At 38.8% G+C, this 18,934-nt stretch overlaps 2 protein-coding genes and 3 pseudogenes across 3 annotated transcripts; 3 read left to right on the top strand and 2 right to left on the bottom strand.

Annotated features, from left to right (window-relative positions):
• Positions 1-140: 140 nt before the first annotated feature.
• On the bottom strand, positions 141-3,449 carry LOC117618761 (annotated as a pseudogene).
• Positions 3,450-4,235: 786 nt separating this feature from the next.
• LOC117618753 lies at positions 4,236-8,363 on the bottom strand (annotated as a pseudogene).
• A 1,298-nt stretch (positions 8,364-9,661) lies between these two features.
• On the top strand, positions 9,662-11,683 carry LOC117616645 (protein DCL, chloroplastic). The gene is made up of 2 exons (XM_034346024.1): positions 9,662-10,275; positions 11,242-11,683. The coding sequence occupies exons 1-2, from the start codon at positions 9,808-9,810 to the stop codon at positions 11,416-11,418; spliced, it is 645 nt and encodes a 214-aa protein (XP_034201915.1). The 5' UTR covers positions 9,662-9,807; the 3' UTR covers positions 11,419-11,683.
• A 3,094-nt stretch (positions 11,684-14,777) lies between these two features.
• On the top strand, positions 14,778-18,798 carry LOC117631376 (bZIP transcription factor 46-like). Of its 2 annotated transcripts, XM_034364496.1 has the most exons (5): positions 14,778-14,929; positions 15,325-16,415; positions 17,541-17,612; positions 17,716-17,745; positions 18,381-18,798. In XM_034364496.1, the coding sequence occupies exons 2-5, from the start codon at positions 15,336-15,338 to the stop codon at positions 18,450-18,452; spliced, it is 1,254 nt and encodes a 417-aa protein (XP_034220387.1). In that variant the 5' UTR covers positions 14,778-14,929; positions 15,325-15,335; the 3' UTR covers positions 18,453-18,798. The 2 variants fall into 2 exon arrangements, 1 of the variants encoding a protein (XP_034220387.1); XR_004586321.1 differs by lacking the exons at positions 17,716-17,745; positions 18,381-18,798 and adding an exon at positions 17,240-17,344.
• LOC117616853 lies at positions 16,833-16,996 on the top strand (annotated as a pseudogene).
• Positions 18,799-18,934: the final 136 nt, after the last annotated feature.

Genomic DNA, 18,934 nt, shown 5'->3' with positions numbered 1-18,934 from the left:
AGAAAATTTGAATTGCATCAGAAAGGATAAAACTATACACAACCTTCATTGAATCTTCTAGTATACAAGTTAAGTTCTTTGTATTTACAATTCTTCATGGAAGAATTTGATTTTGCAACATACAAATTGTTAAACTAATTTCAGTGTTGAGTAATAATTACCATTCCAGTACTCATTGAATTGTGTTCTAGCTCATCAAGCTTTTCTCCTTGGCTGTTTGGCTTCACCATGGAGCTTCTTGTGGAGCAGTGGCTTTCAGGTTTTCTGCAGCTCATGGCTGAGGATATAGCAGCCCATTTCCAAATTCTTGTGTTGATCAACATTGCTCGTATGCAGCTCAAGTTCTGCATATGCCTACCCGCTATACGCACAACTGTGACGAAAAATGCAGATGCACAAACGAAACCCGAAATTAAGAAGAGGCCAGAGAAAGGCCCAGGACCTATGGAATCTTCATTCTCCAACTTGGTTGAAGAGGAGCAGTTATAAGAGGAGAGCATTTGTTTTTCTAGTTGTTCCACTTGTCCTCTCTCATTGGTCTCTAGGATTGCCTCTGATATGTCAAAAGCCAAAGGAGAACCCTTTGGAAAAACCTGAAACATTTAATGAAAATGCAGGAATAAGATAAGTTTAGAGGTGATTGAAAATGACTCATGAGTAATGTTTCGTAAAATATGACATGTTTACATAAATGATTCTCATTCTACATGTATCGTATTTATTGATTGTATTACGGATTGCATATCTCACGTAGATGGAATTCATGTGCAAGTCCATTTTGCATGTGGAGAGGTTTTCAGAAGAGGAGTCAACAATGTATATCAACCTTATAATAGTTTTATTTATTAAAGATTGGTTAACAAATTAAACATAAGGAAGGAGAGATACTCACAAATGCAAAGCCGCTAGGCTTGTAAACTGGTCCTGAATTGATATATCCCTTGCAGTACTTTGCAAGGAAGACTTTAGCATGGGGGGCAACAAAGAAAGCTGCAGCAATATCTTTCCCCTCAAAGGCATTTGGGTAGTCACTTATTGAGGCAATTCTTTTGATATTTTCTGGTTTGAATTCTAAAACATTAATCAAGTATCTAACAATAAAAGAATTACCATTACACCCAACAGTTGCATTTGTTCTCTTAAGTGTTTCAACATCAAGCACAGACGGCTGAACTCGAGAGACAGTCATCATGGAGGTGAGACTTGCAGTGAAAGTAGCTGTCACAACTAGAATCACCACTAACCATGGAGCCAGCACCAACCGAGCCAAATTGCTCTGGACTCGTTCTCCTGCATATTTTAGATTGACATCTAGGATGTTAGCTTGATATACATTGTCCGTCCATTTTCAAACAGCGTAAGCTTTTGGGATTCAGTACTTACTCTGTGCAAAGAACAGGACAGTGACAGAGAACCAAAGGATGGCCCCAATGCCCTTTAGTTCAAGGTTGTCTCCATGTTCATTTTCAATTAACCAGACGACAAAGCATACAGAAAGGTGTGCCACAATCATGAGGAACCACATGCTTTTGGTGAAGGTCTTCATGAACATCCATTTTTCCTTCAGCTTATCTGGCTTTACGGTGACTACCATCACAAGTCCAGAGCTCAAGTATGGCTGTGAGAATTCAACAAAACGATACCGATCCGCTACAACTTCTATATCACCAACAGCTGCATCCAAGCCCTATTGTACAAAGAATCAAATTTTCATGCTATAATAAGGTCAAATACAGTTCAAAAGAAGAAGAATATCTAACTTGTAGTAGACCTGTTGCACCAATTCATCATATGAGCCATTGAAGGGAACAAACACATAAGGCAATTGATAAGGGAGATGTTTGACTGCTGCTTCAAAAACATCAATTGAAAATCCAGATATTTGTGTCTCATTCCTCTCCTGATCATAGCTTACTTTCACAAATTGATTGAAGGCACCCCTTGCAGGGATCCCAATCTTTAAGGGTCTTTCCCCTTCAACTGGTATCCACCCCTTTGGGGTTGCTAGCAAGCCACCAGGCCAATAGATTGGACCCAAAACTTGAATAGAACCATTCTCAATCCTCTCTTTCATGTCACTGTGCTTGATCAAGTTCTCTGAGAAACCAAATCTTGGTGACCAAAATGCTATCTCTCTGTAGCTTTTGCCAACAATATTAATGATTTGAAAGGTTGGTGGTTGCGATAGCATTCCATTTTTGAATTCTATCTTGCCACTTAGGCCTTGGAAAGAAGTGGACACAATTTTTTGAGACAATTCTTTTGTGGTAACATTTTTCATGGCTCCAGCAATAGCCCAAATTGTGTCATAAGCTCGAAGAGCAAAGATACTAGGACTAGAATTTTCTTCTTCTTCAAGGTATTGTAGTCCGTATATTCTGCGAAATCTGGTTTTGAACCGTCTGAAAGTCTTTGTAGTTTCTATGAAGTTGGTTTTAATACCAACAACACCCTGCATGTTGTATTTGATAGAAGAATCAACAGAATCAAGAAGGCTTGCAATCTCATCTGTTACAATCCATACATGGCCTTTGTCCATCATGCCCAATTGCTTTGCCTTTTCAAAGAGAAGGACAGCTGACTGTAAAGAAAACTGCATGACTATAAAAACCCGGTTGCTCTTGCTTCTCAACTTCTTAAGTTCCTTGTCAACGAAGCCATCCGGGTCAGAGAGAGAAGAAAGGGATGGGAAAGCTCTGTAGTGCTCAATCTCTGAGTTGACTAATCTAAGTGAATCAGAGAGGATACTAATCATGATTGCAGAAGCGGAAGAAAGTTCATTTTTGTGCTCGTAAATTGCAGTCACCTTTCGCCATTGGAAATGACCAACTAAGGCTGCAACGCATTGCTTATGGAAGAGGATATCGTTAGCTAATTGGAAGAAATTTGGCCATTGAAGAGACTCAGTTGGTGGGCTTATGGTAGTGGAAGGAAGTGATATGACGGGGGGAAACATTTTGGTGGTATTATGATCAATCTCAGAAACTAGAGCTGCTTCCTGCATGGTCAGTGTTCCAATTATGGCTACAACTTGTTTGCTATTGAGCAGATTGATTGCTGCAAAACGAACATACATGTCCATATTTAGACCCAACTAACCAAATTTTGATGATATTGGCATGCAAATTCAAGAGCATTAAACGACTAACGTTTATATCAGTTTGTGACATTAAGTATATAACTTTACCACCAGCTATTGCTCCAGCTGAATTGCCTTGTGAATCTTTAAGGTGCAAATCCAATCTAGCGCAGGTTGAGTGGAAAAGGTCTTGGATAGCCATTTTCATGGCTATTTTCTGTTCCTTGCCCACACGAGAGCCGTAATCAACAACACCACCTATTCCTGCAATTGTCTGTTGAGTTATTTGACATTTATTCCCTCTTCCACTAGCCTTGGCTGAACCCACCAACAACAGCAAAACCAAGTAGAAAGAGAGACTGCTAGACATTTTGCTTAAGTTGGCAGTAGAAAGAGAGACTGCTAGACATTTATTCACTAATAAAAGAATGCTTCTCTGTTTTTGGACTTTGTAGGTTGGCCAGTCTCTCTGAAATTTAACACATTAGATATTTAATTTAAGTCAGCACCAAACATATCTTTGTTTTTCTCGAAGCTAGCTGAGTTGAAAAATTGGCCAGGTGGGGACTTTGTAGGTTGGCCCGTCAAAAACGCCTCCCCCAAATGTAAATGGCTCCAGACATTTTTGAGGTCTTCAGTTCTAGTCAGAACCAAGAATTCAACACAAATGGTGACCTCTGTCTGTCTGTATCGGACAACTTCCTGCATACTTCTGAGAAATATATATGTATATGTGATAGAGACATGTCATACGACCAGTTAGGAAGCGTGGCTTTAATTTGGATTTGAATGAAGAAAAAAAAATAATATCCAATTCCTTGGATTTGTTTAGTTGTTCCTCACCAAAGGAATTTGTTTAGCCTGTTTTTATGTTTTAGAAAAATAAAATAAGGGTTGTATAATTTGTATTCTTTACGGATGCAAGATTCTTCTCAAGTATAATGTTCATTTTAGCCATCATACACAGCCGCAACCCTTTGGAAATTGAAATTATCCAATGCTCAACATACTTATGGCACTTTTAAATACAATTTGTCCAATACTTTAACTGCTTTTCTTCACAGAGCTACTAGGAGTGACAATTCTCACGACAATCCTAAAAGTGATTATTCTCACAGCACACAGCTATGTAAAATCCCCTCTCCAAACTCTTGTGTTAATTAACAGGGTTGGGTTGCAGCTCAACTTCCACAAGCACGATTCCAGGAAGAAAATTCCTTCAATGCTCACGCACTAAACGCACAATTGTTACCAAAAAAATGCCAATGCACAAGCCAAACCTGCTATTAGAAATAGGCCAGAGAAAGGTCCAGGACCTATTGAACCATTGTTTGAGTTGATTGGAGAGGAGCAATTATAAGAGGAGAGCATTTGTTTTTCTAACTTTTCCACTTGTCCACTCTCAGTTGCCTCTAACATTGCCTCTGAGATGTCAATAGCCAGAGGCGAACCCTTTTGAAAAACCTGCAGCAGAGATGAGAAATGCAACATTATCTTATGAACAAAATAAACATGGACTACACTACTTAAAGAAATGCAGAGGAAGGGGAGAAACTTACAAATCCAAAACCGCTAGGCTTGTACACCGATCCTGTTTTGGTAAAGACGGCGTTGCAGTATTTTGCAAGGAAGACTTTAGCATGGGGAGAAACAAAGAAAGCTGCTGTAATATCCTTCCTCTCAAAGGCCTCTGGGTAGTCACTTATGGAGGCAATACTCTTGATATTTTCTGGTCTAAACTCTAAGACATTAATCAAGTACCTCACAATAAAAGAGTTTCCATTGCAACCAACAGTTGCATTTGTCATCTTTAGTGTTTCAATATCAAGCACAGATGGTTGGACCCCTGAGACGGTCATCATGGAGGAGAGGCTTGCAGTGAAAGTAGCTGTTACAACTACAATCGCCAATAGCCATGGAGCCAGCAGCAACCGAGCCCAAGGGTTCTTAAATTGTTCTCCTGCATTTTGTACAAATGTAGGAGATCATATGAGGCTGTATGTTATAGAGGGTGCCAGTAAGGTGACAAGTACTATAAGTATGATTTCTTTAGTTTTTATGAGTACTTACTCGGTGCAAATAAACAGGACATCAACGCAGAACCAAAAGGCTCCAATGTCCTCTAAGCTACGTCCATGTACAATTTCCATTAAGCAGGCGACCAAGCATACAGAAAGGTGTGTAACAAACAGGAGGAACCACATTTCTCTGGTGAAAGGCCACACCAACATCTCTGTTTCCTTCAGCTTATCTGGCTTCACAGTGACTACCATCTCCAGCCCAGAGCTTATGTATGGCTGTGTGAATTCAACATAATGGTACCGATCTGCTATGACTTCTATATCACCAACAGCTGCATCCAAGCTCTATTTTTTACGTAGAGTAAAATGTTCATCAGTGTATATAGAATTGAAGGCACTGCATAAACATCATTAGTACATAAAGCCAAGACACTTCAATGTTGCAAATGGTGGTCATCTTAGGAGTGGAATTAGTGCAGAAGAAAAAGAATCTCTACCTTATTGGAGACCAGTTCCACCATCTCATCATATGAGCCATTGAAGGGCACAAACTCGTAAGGCAATTGATAAGGGACATGTTTGACAGCTGCTTCAAACACATCAATTGAAAATCCTGAGATGTCTGTCTCATTATTGTCCGGGTCATATCTTACTTTCACAAACTGCGTCAATGCACCCATCGCAGGAACCCCTATCTTTAAGGGTCTATCCACATGAAAATACATGTAGGATGACTAAAAATGCCTAGAGGGGGTGAATAGGCCAATTTAATATTATAATCAAATAAGTAAAAATAAACTTATGTAGCAGGATTAATATGGCTTATCAATCCTGAAATGTGTTGAGCGTAAAATAAAAGAATACGCAGATAATTATTTTACGTGGTAAAACCCCACCTCTGGGGAAAATTCACGGGACTCCTCAGTCCAACACAAATCCACTATAGAACGATGATTACAAGAAGTACTCACACATTTATCCTAAACACATTCTAGATAATGTTTACCGACTTCTTTGTAACTCAACTTCTGTCACGGGATGATCTTCGAAACTCCTTATATTGAACGCAATACTGGCCACGATTGCTTCAAGCTCGCCGGAGGAAAACCGCCACCATGGTCTTGGTGCCCTCAACTATATGAGTCATCGAACAATGCAAATGAATGCAATATGAATGATTAAAGTGTTTGATAAATCACCAAGTAAAAACATGAAACACTTGATGATTTATCTCAAATATATGCACAACAGCTTTTGCTTAAGAATTCTATGTGCTCAACACAAATATCAAAAGCTCTATGAAACCAAGGAGAGGCAAGCTTCTTTTATTCAAAGCTTCCTATACCTAGTCAGATGGCAGCACACGAGTACCAAACCCACTTCAATTATTACTATGAACTTTTAGCTCAATTTGGACTCTTATGAAGACCACAATTGGTTTTCCAACATGAATATTAGTTCAATATAGATTCTTATTGAAAAACGCCAACCAGCCAATTTTTAATAGAAAAACAATATCTATTAAAACAAATGAATTAGACCAATCAAGTAAGAGAAGATTTCAACGTGCAAGTCATAATAGGAAAAGATAATATTTTAACTTAAATCAAAATAGAGTCTAACTAGAAAAGTAATCTTAAGAGATAAAGTCTAATCCTATTAAAAATAAGATTAACATAAAAATACTCGATTGAAAAAAAACTCAAACTATGCTATAGTCTAGAAAATGACAATACAAATTTCATACTAACACCACAACAACAGGTGTCCATCCCTTTGGGGTTGTCTGTAATCCACCAGGCCAATAGATTGGACCCAAAACTTCAGCAAAAGCATTCATATCAGTATGTTTCATCAAGTTCTCTGAGAAACCGTATCTTGGTGACCAGAATGCCATCTCTCTGTAGCTTCTGCCAATCACATTAATGATTTGAAAGGTTGGTGGTTGTGATAGCATTCCATTTTTGAACTCTATCATGCCACTTAGACCTTGGAAAGCAGTCGACAGAATTTTTTGAGGTAACATTTCCCTGTTGCAATATTTTAATGGCTCGACCAGTGGCCCAAATTGCATCATAAGCTCGGAGAGCGAAAATACTAGGACTTCAGGGTACTGTAGTCCATATATCCTGCGAAATCTGGTTTTGAACTGCTTCAATGAGGTTCCTGCAAAGTGAGTTTTAATACCAATGACACCTTGCATGTTATACTTGTCATATGTGTCAACAGAATCAAGAAGGTTTGCAATCTCATCTGTGACAATCCACACATAGCCTTTGTCCATCATGCCCAGCAGCTTTGCCTTTTCAAAGAAAATGACAGCTGACTGCAAAGAGAACTGCATGACTATGAAGACCCTATTGCTCTTGCTTCTCAACTTCTTAAGCTCTTCTTCAACAAGGGCCTCCGGGTGTGAGACAGAAGGCAAGAATGGGAAAGCTTGGTGGTGTTCAATATCTGAGTTGACTAATCTAAGTGAATCAGAGAGGAGAGTTATGATCCCTAAATGAGAGGAAAATTCATTATTGTTCGTAAACTGCAGTCACCTTTCGCCATTGGAAATGACCAACTAAGGCCGCAACGCATTGCATATGGAAGGCAATGTTGTTAGCTATTTGGATGGAAATTGGCCGTTGAAGTGACTCTGATGGTGGGCTCGTGGCGGTGGAAGTAAGGCATATGATGGGAAAACTATTTTCGATCTCAGAGAGTAGAGCTGCTTCTTGCATGGTCGGTGTTCCAATGATGGCTACAACTTGTTTGCTACTGAGAAGACTGATTGCTGCAAAACAAAATACTTTTTCATTTCAGAGAGAAGTAACCAAAGTTTGCTGAAATTGGCATGCAAATATAACAGTTTAGGAGTGTAGATACAACTTTACCAGCAGCTGTTGCTCGAGCTGAGTTCCCTTGTGAATCTTTCAGGTGTAAATCCACTCTAGCGCAGATTGACTTAGAAAGATCTTGGATAGCCATTTCCATGGCCACTTTCTGTTCTTTTCCCACTCGAGAGCTGTGATCAATGACACAACCAACTCTTGCAGGTGTAAATCCACTCTAGCGCAGATTGACTTAGAAAGATCTTGGATAGCCATTTCCATGGCCACTTTCTGTTCTTTTCCCACTCGAGAGCTGTGATCAATGACACAACCAACTCTTGCAGTTATCTTTTGGGTTATTTGACATTTGTCCTCACTTCCATCAGGTTTGACTGAACTCACCAATGATAGCAATACCAAGAAGAAAGAAAGGCCACCAGACATATTGCTTTTCAATGCTATTCCTTTGGAGAATAATGGGAATATATAGTATCATGTATCTTATTGAGAGCTTGAATGAGTTGACTTTTGGTAGACGGGCAATCAAGAAAGATTCAAAGCTGAAATTTTTTTATTGTCATTGTTTCCATGACACTTCAAAATGATTGTACTGGGTTCTGCATTCCCCTGGCTGTTAGCGGGCTGTAGCTAATTCTTTCTAGTTGAAATTTGGGTTTCCTGATTTATTATTGGGTGCAATATTTTATGAAAGTCAACATATCATTGTTTTTCTGGTAGCTTGGTTTTGCTTATTTATTAAGACGACTTCCTGCATTACCTCTGAGAAGAATATAGTTAGATTCTCAGAAATAGATTTGTAGATGAGTATGTGATAGAGACATGATAATTGTTAAATGGAAAGAAAATTTCAATTCTCAGGTAACAAGCTGTACAACATGAGGGCAAGAAATAGAGGAATGAGAAATGAGCTCCCAACTGGTTTGAGGTCTTGAATTCAAGTCAATAACCAAGCTTGGTCTTGCTTCTTTATTAAGTACTGCCCTATATGCGTATCAAATTCAAACAAAATGCATCTCAGAATGGTCATGCAAAAAAGCTAAGCATACAAACAAGTGAGGGCCTTGTTTATATCAGACAACTTTCTGCATTGCCTCTCAGAACTATATTTGCAGATTCTCAGAAATTGGTATATATATATATATATATATATATATATATATATGTGACAGAGAGTCTAATCTATGAAGACCCTGTTGCTCTTGCTCCTCAACTTCTTAATCTCTTCTTCGACAAAGACACTTTGAGTCAGGAGGAGAAGGAAGAGATGGGAAAGCTTGGTGGTGCTCAATTTCTGAGTTGAATAGTGAATCAGAGGGACTGCTAGGGTGTTAAATTCGTGTTCATGTTGCATTAGGGTCAACACAAATACGATACGATTATTAATATTACATGTGTGACACAAGATAATACCCACAACCCGTTTACAAATTATTTTCTCTAAAACTAAGCTTCAAGGATCATATACTTTAATGTTTAAGTAATTTATACCTATATTTATCATGTTATAGGTATTATACTCGATTATTTCTTGTTCTTTTCAAGTCGTCTCTGAAATTGTGATCCCTAGGCACTGATGGAGGGTCAAACAATTGACCGTTGACCCAAGCCAAAATTCAGAATTGGGTTTTGGGCTTTGGGCTTCTGGTAGCAAACCCATGCTAGCCCAAAGGATTGGAGGTAGAGGTGGAGAGTGGAGAACCGAGCGGGCATTTTGCTTCTTTATCTGCTAAAGCCTCTACAGGCGCTGACTGTGACTGATAATGGGTCTTCAAGGCTTCAACTTTGAAGAACGAGTATGAGAATTGTTAACTAAAAGAGCAGAGTTACTTACAGCAGAGCTTAAGCTAGTAGAAGCTAGGGCACAGCCATGGCATCTCTCTCTAGATCACCGCCACTAGTCCACCACCAGATAAACTCCCTCACTCTCAACCCGTGCCCCGTAACTCTATCTTTCCCTTTCCTCAAAACGACTCCGCTCCAGGCCCGTCTCTGTGCCCTGAAGACCGGGGCGGACGGGGGCAGCAGAACCGGGAGGCCGGGAACGCAGGGACCCGACCCGGGATTGCTTCGGAAGCCGGTGGTGTCGTCCGGGAAGGACATGGATGGAATTTCGGATGAAGATGAAGGAGAAGACGGGAAATGGGTCGATTGGGAAGATAAGATTTTGGAAGACACGGTTCCTCTGGTTGGGTTCGTGAGGATGATACTTCATTCTGGGAAATACGAGAGCGGAGATAGATTGAGCCCTGAGCATGAGAAGACTGTTCTTGAGAGGTTGCTTCCATTTCACCCTGAAGCTCAGAAGAAGATCGGTTCTGGGATTGATTATATCACAGTAAAATCTCTTCCTTTATTCAATTCTCTCGAATTTAGCTTCTTTTACTCTTCTGGGTGTGGATTTTTTTGTGCCAAATTTAATAATTGGATGTTTCCATATAGGTCTCAGTTTGGATTGCTTGATTGCCCATTTTTTATTTGTTCCATATAACTATCGTTTTCCATAGAAGAGGGTATGAGTGAGAGAATTTGGGCAACTGAGAATTTTGAAAAACATGAGTTATTATCTATTTGGATATGCCTGTTACTTTTGTAATTAAACCGTGTATATCAATCATTTCTGTTTTGCCATTGATCAGACTGCATTGCTTTTGAATTTCTACTACTCTTATCTTGTATGAATCATTCAACTCTGGCTCATTAAGGATCAGCCATCTTTTTCTTTTTTCCTTCTAACAACTGGTCTATAGGAACTTGGGGCTTATGTTAGCTTATGCATGTAATGTTTGTCCTCCATCATCGGATATGCATTTTACTAATGCTTCCCCATTGAACTCTGGCACTCTGGCACTCTGGTGTGGGAGTGTTTACGCTCCATCACTCCAGTGCGGAATGGGGTTGGGGCTCAGTCACTCTACTTCCCTTTAGATATATAGTTATCTGTATTGTTTCTGGTATGAGCTTCACCAGTGAATGATAAGTAAGAATTGTTCCTTGTTACTTTCTGGTGTTCAGAACACAAATAATGAACAGTTAGTTGACCGAAGACGTTTTAATCCACTCCTAGAATCCTGAAATTTTGAAAAGTAGGTTGTGTGATCTCAACAACATTCATCCAAAATGGTGGCACTTGACATCAGGCAGTCATGTTTGAATTCTAAAACCAAATATGGAAATCTTCTTCTGCATTCGATACTTTGTCAAACATGAGCACCTTTTGGTTTTCTTAAGTATCTGATATTAGTGTTTTACAAGTGAATTGGATTTCCTAAAATGATGCAAATTTCTCTTTTTGGGTTGACAGGTTGGTTATCATCCTGATTTTGAAAGCTCAAGATGTTTGTTCATTGTTCAAAAGGATGGAACATTGGTCGACTTTTCATACTGGAAGTGCATAAAGGGGCTGATCAGGAAGAACTATCCTCTATACGCAGACAGCTTTATCCTCAGACATTTCCGAAAGCGCAGACGCGGTTTATGAAGCCAGATAATCAAACCATCTGACTTTGTATAACCTGTATGTTAAAGAAAATTTTTGTTGCCTCCATATTGCTTGGTATATGCCAGTTTTAATTGTCAGATTAAATGTCAAGAAAGTAGCAGTAGTAGATATTGAAAATTCTTTCAAGGTAGAGAGATGCACCTGTTACAATGAAACTACGGTAACAAATGCTGTGGCACAAAAACTGTATTTGGCCTTTGATATATTCTCTTAAGTGAAATGGAGTGGGTGGTATTCTCTCTCTCTCTCTCTCTCTCTCTCTCTCTCTCTCCCAAAGATCATTTGGCGACAAGGGATCAAGCATGCAATTAGAGGGAGAAACAATTTCATGCAACAGGGATACACTTTTTGATACCTCAGTCAATAACACAATAATGCATGAGATAATTTTTTCAAGTGTTATGGTATTATTAGTCAGGAATAGCAATCCCCGTTTCAAGTAAGTTTTTCTGAATTAGAGGACCCAGAAGGCATTCAATCTCCTAGATTTTCAGTTTCTTGTGACTTCATCACTGCCAAGTGCCAAGCAAACAAAGCTCGTTGAAAATCTGCTTCCTGCACTTCATAAACATGGACCCCTTTTGTAATGGCACATCAATCGACTTAATGCGAGGCTTTTTTCTCGGATGGGATGAGGCTTCGTAGACACCCATTTGTGTTGAAGTGTCTGATATGAAACACGTATTCATTATGCAGGTATGCATTCACATCACACCTAAAAAACGAAAGCACTAGCACCTGAGAAATGAGAATGTTTTTTTTTTTTTCCTTTCAATATTGTGGGTTCATTTAGAAGAACGTTGGCATCATGTTATGAACAAAATACCACAAAACATAATTGCTATAAAAACCCCGACTTTTTCCCCAACCACGCCTGAAAAGCTTCCCACCCAAATTACAACTGCTACCAGTAATTTAAAGGTTGCTAATTAAAATAAACAGGACCTAGAGGGTTCTTTTGAATGCGATAGGGAGATACATGACGGATGAGTGACGACAACAAGACTGTCCAAGTTCGCAAGTTCTTTTGACATTTTGTAAGAGAGCTGTTATTTGCATTTTGAAAGGACGGAAAACTCGCTCTTTATTTCTCGAAGAACCCTTTTATTCTTTCACCAAGACTTAGTAAATATCTGAATTCAATGAACGAGTGAGTGAATAACAAAGAATAAGAATAGTACATGATGAATTTGTCTTCTTGTGTTCCTTTAGTTATACATTATCTTGACATTCGCTTTCACAAGGACAAAATTCCAATCCAAAAGGGGAAAATTTATGTAAGCAGCCACTATAGGAAAGGGTTCGCTTAAGGCAATATTTTAGCACAAGGAAAGGCGCATGCTTGACAGCTTTTTCCATTTTCTTCGCTTCCAATCTCAGATTGCCAGCAGCAACTATGCCATTATGGAATATATTTCAATTCTCCATTTTCTTAAACCCATCATGTGCCTCTCTTAATACCGTTAATTCTAACCATTGTGTTTGTTGGATTGATCCAGATTTTTTGTGTGCTCTCAAGTAGTCTGGAATTTAAGCTCTTATAGTACTTGTGTGTGTGAGTTTCCGTCATTCCCTTCTTAACTTTGACGTAATATTGTCAATTCATATCCAAAACAATCATAATGCATGTGGCTTTGAATGCGAAGATAGCTATGTACTACTTGTCCTTTGCAAAAATGGCCTTAATTAGTCCACAAACAAAACCCTACATCCTCATCCACATCTTCCTTGAAAACTCCACCTTATAAGACAAAATAATTTGCAAATTTTTTCTTTTCACTTTTCCTGGCCTTCTTTGGACCTTAAGTTGAAAATAACTAAGATCATAGATTTCAATGGATTGAAAATTTAATGACTTTTCTCACTAAAAATAATAATAATAATTCTATTTTTCCATTAAAAAAATGAGGTTATGTGTGATCAGACGGGCAATCAAGTCTAAGAATTCACACCGTCCATGAATAAATTATGGGTTTGTGTGAGCAGGTAATGAGACTAGATTGTCAATATCAACAGCTTCTATTGGCTTCTTACTTTCTTCTTTTGCTCAAATATAATAACATTAAAGGGCCTCCATCAACCAATTATAGCCATACAACTTTATATAATTGCGTGTGCTGCAGTGTTCTGATCAAATTAATTTATATTAATTAGTGTTTCATATCATCAATTACTTAGCTGACTTTCAATATTAATCTTGTTTACTCTTTGGAGCACACTGACTTTTCAACCCTACCCTCACATGTCCGTACTGAACAAGTTCTATTTCGGGGTTTTTTAAAAATTATTATTTCAACAAATAAAATTCTACTTTAATCTAATCAAAATTATGGGAATGAAGATTCGAACTCGAGTGTAAAATAGGAAAGCACATCTGATCTATCCAACTTGGCTAAATCCATATCTATTTTTTTAAACAATTGTTATTCATGAGATTCGAACCCATTTTTTAACAAAATGAACACTTAAATGTGGCTAAAAGTAAATAAATATTGCCATTTGAAACCCCAACTTAATTAGTAAATTTCTTTTTATAGGTTTGTCGACAGCCCATTCGGCCTATTTTTGGTAGATCAACTGCCGGCTCTTGTACTCGGTCCAAAACCTTTTAAAAGATCCACTACCTAACTTTTTAATTCTTTTTTTTAAAAAAAAAAATTTTAAGGAAAATTTTTAATTCGATTATTTATTTTTGTAAAAGCTTTATGGACTGACGGTCTTGCCCTTGCCCATCATAGTCTACGGCCCACTGCGCTGGGAGCTATTGTTGCATCTCGCTCCTCCATTTGTCTCTACCTAAAATCCACGGTTTACTAATTCTTAGGCTTTCAATAAAATTACATATAATAATAATTAGTGAGTTAATTAAGAACAATGAGAAGGGCATTATTGTCCAACAGGACAAGTTTAGAATATACTTGTGCTGGTGAGAAAATATCTGAACGTTTTGCGCTGAGCCTGACTTTTGTCGACTCATTGCTTTCACGTGCACCAAAAAGAAAATAACTTTTTAGACAAAATAAATAAATAAATAAATATTTTTTATGGACGAGATTACCCCGGACTTGCTCCGATCCAATCGCACCTAACGTGAGTGGGACCATGCCCTTTTTTTGTGAGCGTACAACAATCGCTAGTTCTTATCCCCATCCCCACCACTATAATTCAAACCACCCCATCCAACCCTTCATTGCGAGCGACGTGGACGGCCAGGATGCTCCCACATCGCCTAAAATGATTGGTCAAATGTCACATCAAATCCTCTTTACCCCATCCTGATTGGTCCACGCCGCCCATTATTATACTAATTTCCGTATTATACAATGATAAGCCCCAACCTTCCCCACTCCTCGTTGTCTTAAAAGGCAAAGGAGGGCAAAGGGACAACAGACACTTGGCGCATCCACCAGAGCCCTAAGAAGCAGGAGGAACCGCAGCCACCAGACCACCACCAACATTTTTTTTCAAAATTCCCCGATATAGAAAGAAGGTAAAAACACACAGCATCTTCAAGTAGAATTTTTTGCGTTTTTTGCATTTTGGGTTGATATCATTCTTCAAGTTTCTGTCTTTGCTTCTTGTTCATCTGCTTCTTGATCTGTTGATCTGTTGTTTTGGTTTGACAAGTTTCAGTCTTTTTGAGTGGTTTTGTTGTTTTGCATGAAAATTTTGAGCTCTGGTTGCTCAACGAAAACTCTGTGACCTGGAAATTGATTAGGGGTTAGCTGAAATTGAGTCTTTGTTTGGCTGAAAGTTGACAATGTTAAGTTCCGTGAACTCAAAGGAAGCTCTTTTAGTAAACAGTCGTAGGAAATACAAACTCGACGAAATCTGAAGTTCTCAACTGTTTTTTTTTTTTTTTTTTTGGGTCTGTGTTTCACTCAGATTTTACAAAAATGGGTACCAACATGAACTTCAAGGGATTTGGGAACGACCCACCAGGAATCAACCCATTAGCGAGGCAGTCTTCGATCTATTCGCTGACGTTTGAGGAGTTGCAGAACACCATTGGAGGCTCAGGCAAGGACTTTGGGTCCATGAACATGGACGAGCTCTTGAAGAGCATATGGACGGCTGAAGAGACTCAGATTATGGCTCCATCTGGTGGTGGAGCTGGTGGTCAGAATGGGCTTGGCCTCGGTGGCGGGTCTCTGCAGCGACAGGGCTCGCTGACCCTGCCCAGAACGCTGAGCCAGAAAACTGTTGATGAGGTCTGGAAGAACATCTCAAAAGAAGGGACTGGTCCTGGTGCGTCTAATATGCCTCAGAGGCAACAGACCTTGGGAGAGATGACTTTGGAGGAGTTTCTGGTCAAAGCTGGGGTTGTTAGAGAAGAGGCTCAATTAGCTCCAAAGCCAGCTAATAATGGTGCTGGGTTTTTTGGTGACTTATCTCGTTTTGGTAATACTGGCGGTAATTTGGACTTTGAGTTTCAGCAAACGAATCGTGGTGTCGGGGTTATGGGGAATAGAGAGACCAATAGTCAAGTTCCTAATCAGGCCTCCAATTTGCCATTGAATGCTAATGGGGTTAGATCAAATCAGCAACAACAACAGTTACCACAGCAGCAGCAAATATTTCCCAAGCAGCAACCTGTCACTTACAACACTTCTCCATTGCCTATGGGACCAAATGCTCAACTGGGTAGTCCTGGAATGAGGGGTGGGATTATGGGAATTGGTGATCAGGGTCTGAATGGTACTCTGGTTCAGAGTTCAGGGATGGGAATGGTTGGGTTAGGAGCTGCAGGGGCTGTTCGAGTGGCGACGGGGTCGCCTGCGAACCAGTTGTCATCTGATGGAATTGGGAAGAGTAATGGTACTGATACGTCATCTGTGTCACCGGTGCCTTATGTGTTTAATGGTGGCTTTAGGGGGAGGAAAGGCGGTGGCCCCGTGGAGAAGGTTGTGGAGAGAAGACAGAGGAGAATGATTAAAAACAGAGAATCAGCTGCCAGGTCCCGAGCTCGCAAGCAGGTGAATATGTCTTTGATTATTTACTGCTTTGATAGGCATATGGTTTCAGCTTATAGTAAATTAAAGCTATTAATTTTTAGAATACAGAGTTACCAGAATTGTGAAATGTAATAAATAAAAAGATAAATTTTTGAATGAAAGTGTGAAATGTTATCAATTCACTCATCATGGTTGAATGATGGGGTATGTTTGTATGAGTTGGCCTTTAGACACAAAAGCTGCCATCTTGACTGTTTAAGATTTGTGGACTGTGTGTTAAGCCAACATATGTGATTGGATTCAAATCAATATAATTACCACCTCCCAGTAGAAGGCTATAAGTTGATTCCAACATGCTGCCAGGTCCTTTAGTCGTGGGCAAAGACCCTTATGTATGCAGCGTTTCGAATGGAAAAGTATTGCTGACTCTTAACAGTTATACATTTCTCGGCCTTTTGGCTAAGATCAGGTGTAGCATCTGTTATAATCGGTTTAATAACTTGACAGTTTTGAGTTATAGAGGAAAACTTATGGTGGATGAAAATCGAGTGACTGATGTTCCAAGAATGTCGAGAATCGTGTGAAATATACTTTCACCACATGAGGGGGAACCCAGACCTTAATATATTAGTCTCTTGTTATAAGAGAAATTATGTACCGTTCTCTTGTCCTGTGTTTAGTATTTTCTAGAAATAATTATTCTGGAGAAGGTTAAAGAAGAACTAATATATAATGACATCAAGATTAAACAAGTTCGTCTTGTTGTCGCATTATCAATTTTGCTAGACATTGACCTTCTGCATTTCTCATCTAATGACTTTTTGTATCCCAAAACTTCATGAAAGATTCATGCGGGAGAATGGTAATGTGATAGCGATTCGACATGACAAGAGATGAAAGTTTGAGAAGTTACAGTCATGAGAAGTTTTAAGGATCCAGTTTATTACAAGGTAATGGAACACTTGTTTAAGGAACATGACATAAAGTCGGGTGTATGATGTCAAAATCATTAAAAAGTTGAATAAGTTCCATACCTTTTGATCTTAGTTCTGCTTTGAAAGATGCTACACCTGCTTTGAAAAATTGAGATATCCATCTCACAATTTCTTAATGTTTCTTATATATTCTTTCTTGTGCTTCTGTCAGGCTTACACAATGGAGTTGGAAGCCGAAGTTGCAAAACTAAAGGAGGAGAACCAAGAGTTGCAGAAAAAACAGGTTTGTTTTGTTGTTGTGTCACAAAGTTGTTGGAAACACGAATTAACGGATGTAATAAACTTAGAGTGTTTGACCCTTATTTACTGTTCATTGGTTGCCGCAGGCTGAAATGATGGAAATGCAGAAGAATCAGGTACTTTGATCTTTCTCTTAAATAAAAAATTGAAATGAATTCAGGAATGATGGTTGCATTGTTGCTTCGCCCAAAAAGCATACCTAGTTGGGTTAAGTATGTTTAGTCGAAACCTGTAGAGAAAATTTTCATACTCAACTTGGGAATGGTATTCGCCTACTAGCAGTCTAGCATGGAATCTGCCAATCCTTTCCTGTGGAATTGGGTTTCATATGTACATGAACCATTCATGAGCAAGTGTGAAAGAATAAGTCGCAGCTTTTATTTCCATGTTTCCATACATTAAAACTAGCTGGAGCATCAGCAATCTGCCAAAAGTACAATCTAAAATATTTTCCATGTCTGTTGCAGTATTTCTACTATCAGAACAACATTTAGACTTTTTTGCAATCTGATGTAACCAGTTGCCATAGTCGTATTTCTCAAACATGTAGTTGTGGGGTATTGAAGAATTTTTAATTGCATGGTAGGATGTTGCTTATAGGAAGGCTATCAGATAACAATGAGTTACACAAACACGCGCGCACACACACAAATGAGGTCCTCAGATTAACTATTTATTTAAAGAAGATCATGAATGAGGCTACATTGATACTTTATAATTTGTCAATTTTTGGAACTTGGTCACTTCACAGGATATGGAGATTATAAATCTTCAACGAGGTAAGAAGCGATGCTTGAGAAGAACGCAGACCGGTCCATGGTAAAGTGCAGAGGAGGGAAGAGGATTCTGATTAGATGGGCTGTACATATTTCAGGAGCATGTCTCTGCTGTAGATTTGAGAGGTTTAGTGTGCTGTAGGATGAACTTGCATCTATATTTTTCTTCATATGCTTTCTCCTTTGAATATTATGAGTAGAGTAGGTAGGGAGGGGAAGCAAAATATGGTCAGTTAGGAGATATCCTTTGGTCCATATTTCAGAGCATGTTTAGTTTCCAACATTAGTCAAACAAATATTTTAACAGCATATCTTGTGTGGTAACTCAAACCATTTGTGGTATTTTTGGTTTGTTATCTTTTTATATATATTAAATGTTATTGTTTTAATTTTTGGACAACAAAGTTGTGAAATAATCAAGATTCAAAGATGTTCTCAATACTGTTGCTCCATAAGCTTGAGTTCACTGGGACAAACTATTTTCTTATGAGGTCTTAGCTTCCTGGGGCAGGGTTTGAGTTAAACTTGT

The sequence above is a fragment of the Prunus dulcis genome, chromosome 1, assembly GCF_902201215.1.
Source record: "Prunus dulcis chromosome 1, ALMONDv2, whole genome shotgun sequence".
NCBI lineage: Eukaryota > Viridiplantae > Streptophyta > Magnoliopsida > Rosales > Rosaceae > Prunus > Prunus dulcis.
This window is presented reverse-complemented; position numbering and strand designations above follow the sequence as displayed.

Bases quoted from the DNA above. Each gene is read 5' to 3' on its own strand.
- LOC117616645 (XM_034346024.1), top strand. From the start codon at position 9,808: ATGGCATCTCTCTCTAGATCACCGCCACTAGTCCACCACCAGATAAAC. The intron at 10,276-11,241 runs GTAAAATCTCTT...TTGGGTTGACAG, and splicing joins CTGGGATTGATTATATCACA to GTTGGTTATCATCCTGATTT.
- LOC117631376 (XM_034364496.1), top strand. From the start codon at position 15,336: ATGGGTACCAACATGAACTTCAAGGGATTTGGGAACGACCCACCAGGA. The intron at 17,613-17,715 runs GTTTGTTTTGTT...TGGTTGCCGCAG, and splicing joins AAGAGTTGCAGAAAAAACAG to GCTGAAATGATGGAAATGCA. The intron at 17,746-18,380 runs GTACTTTGATCT...GTCACTTCACAG, and splicing joins TGGAAATGCAGAAGAATCAG to GATATGGAGATTATAAATCT.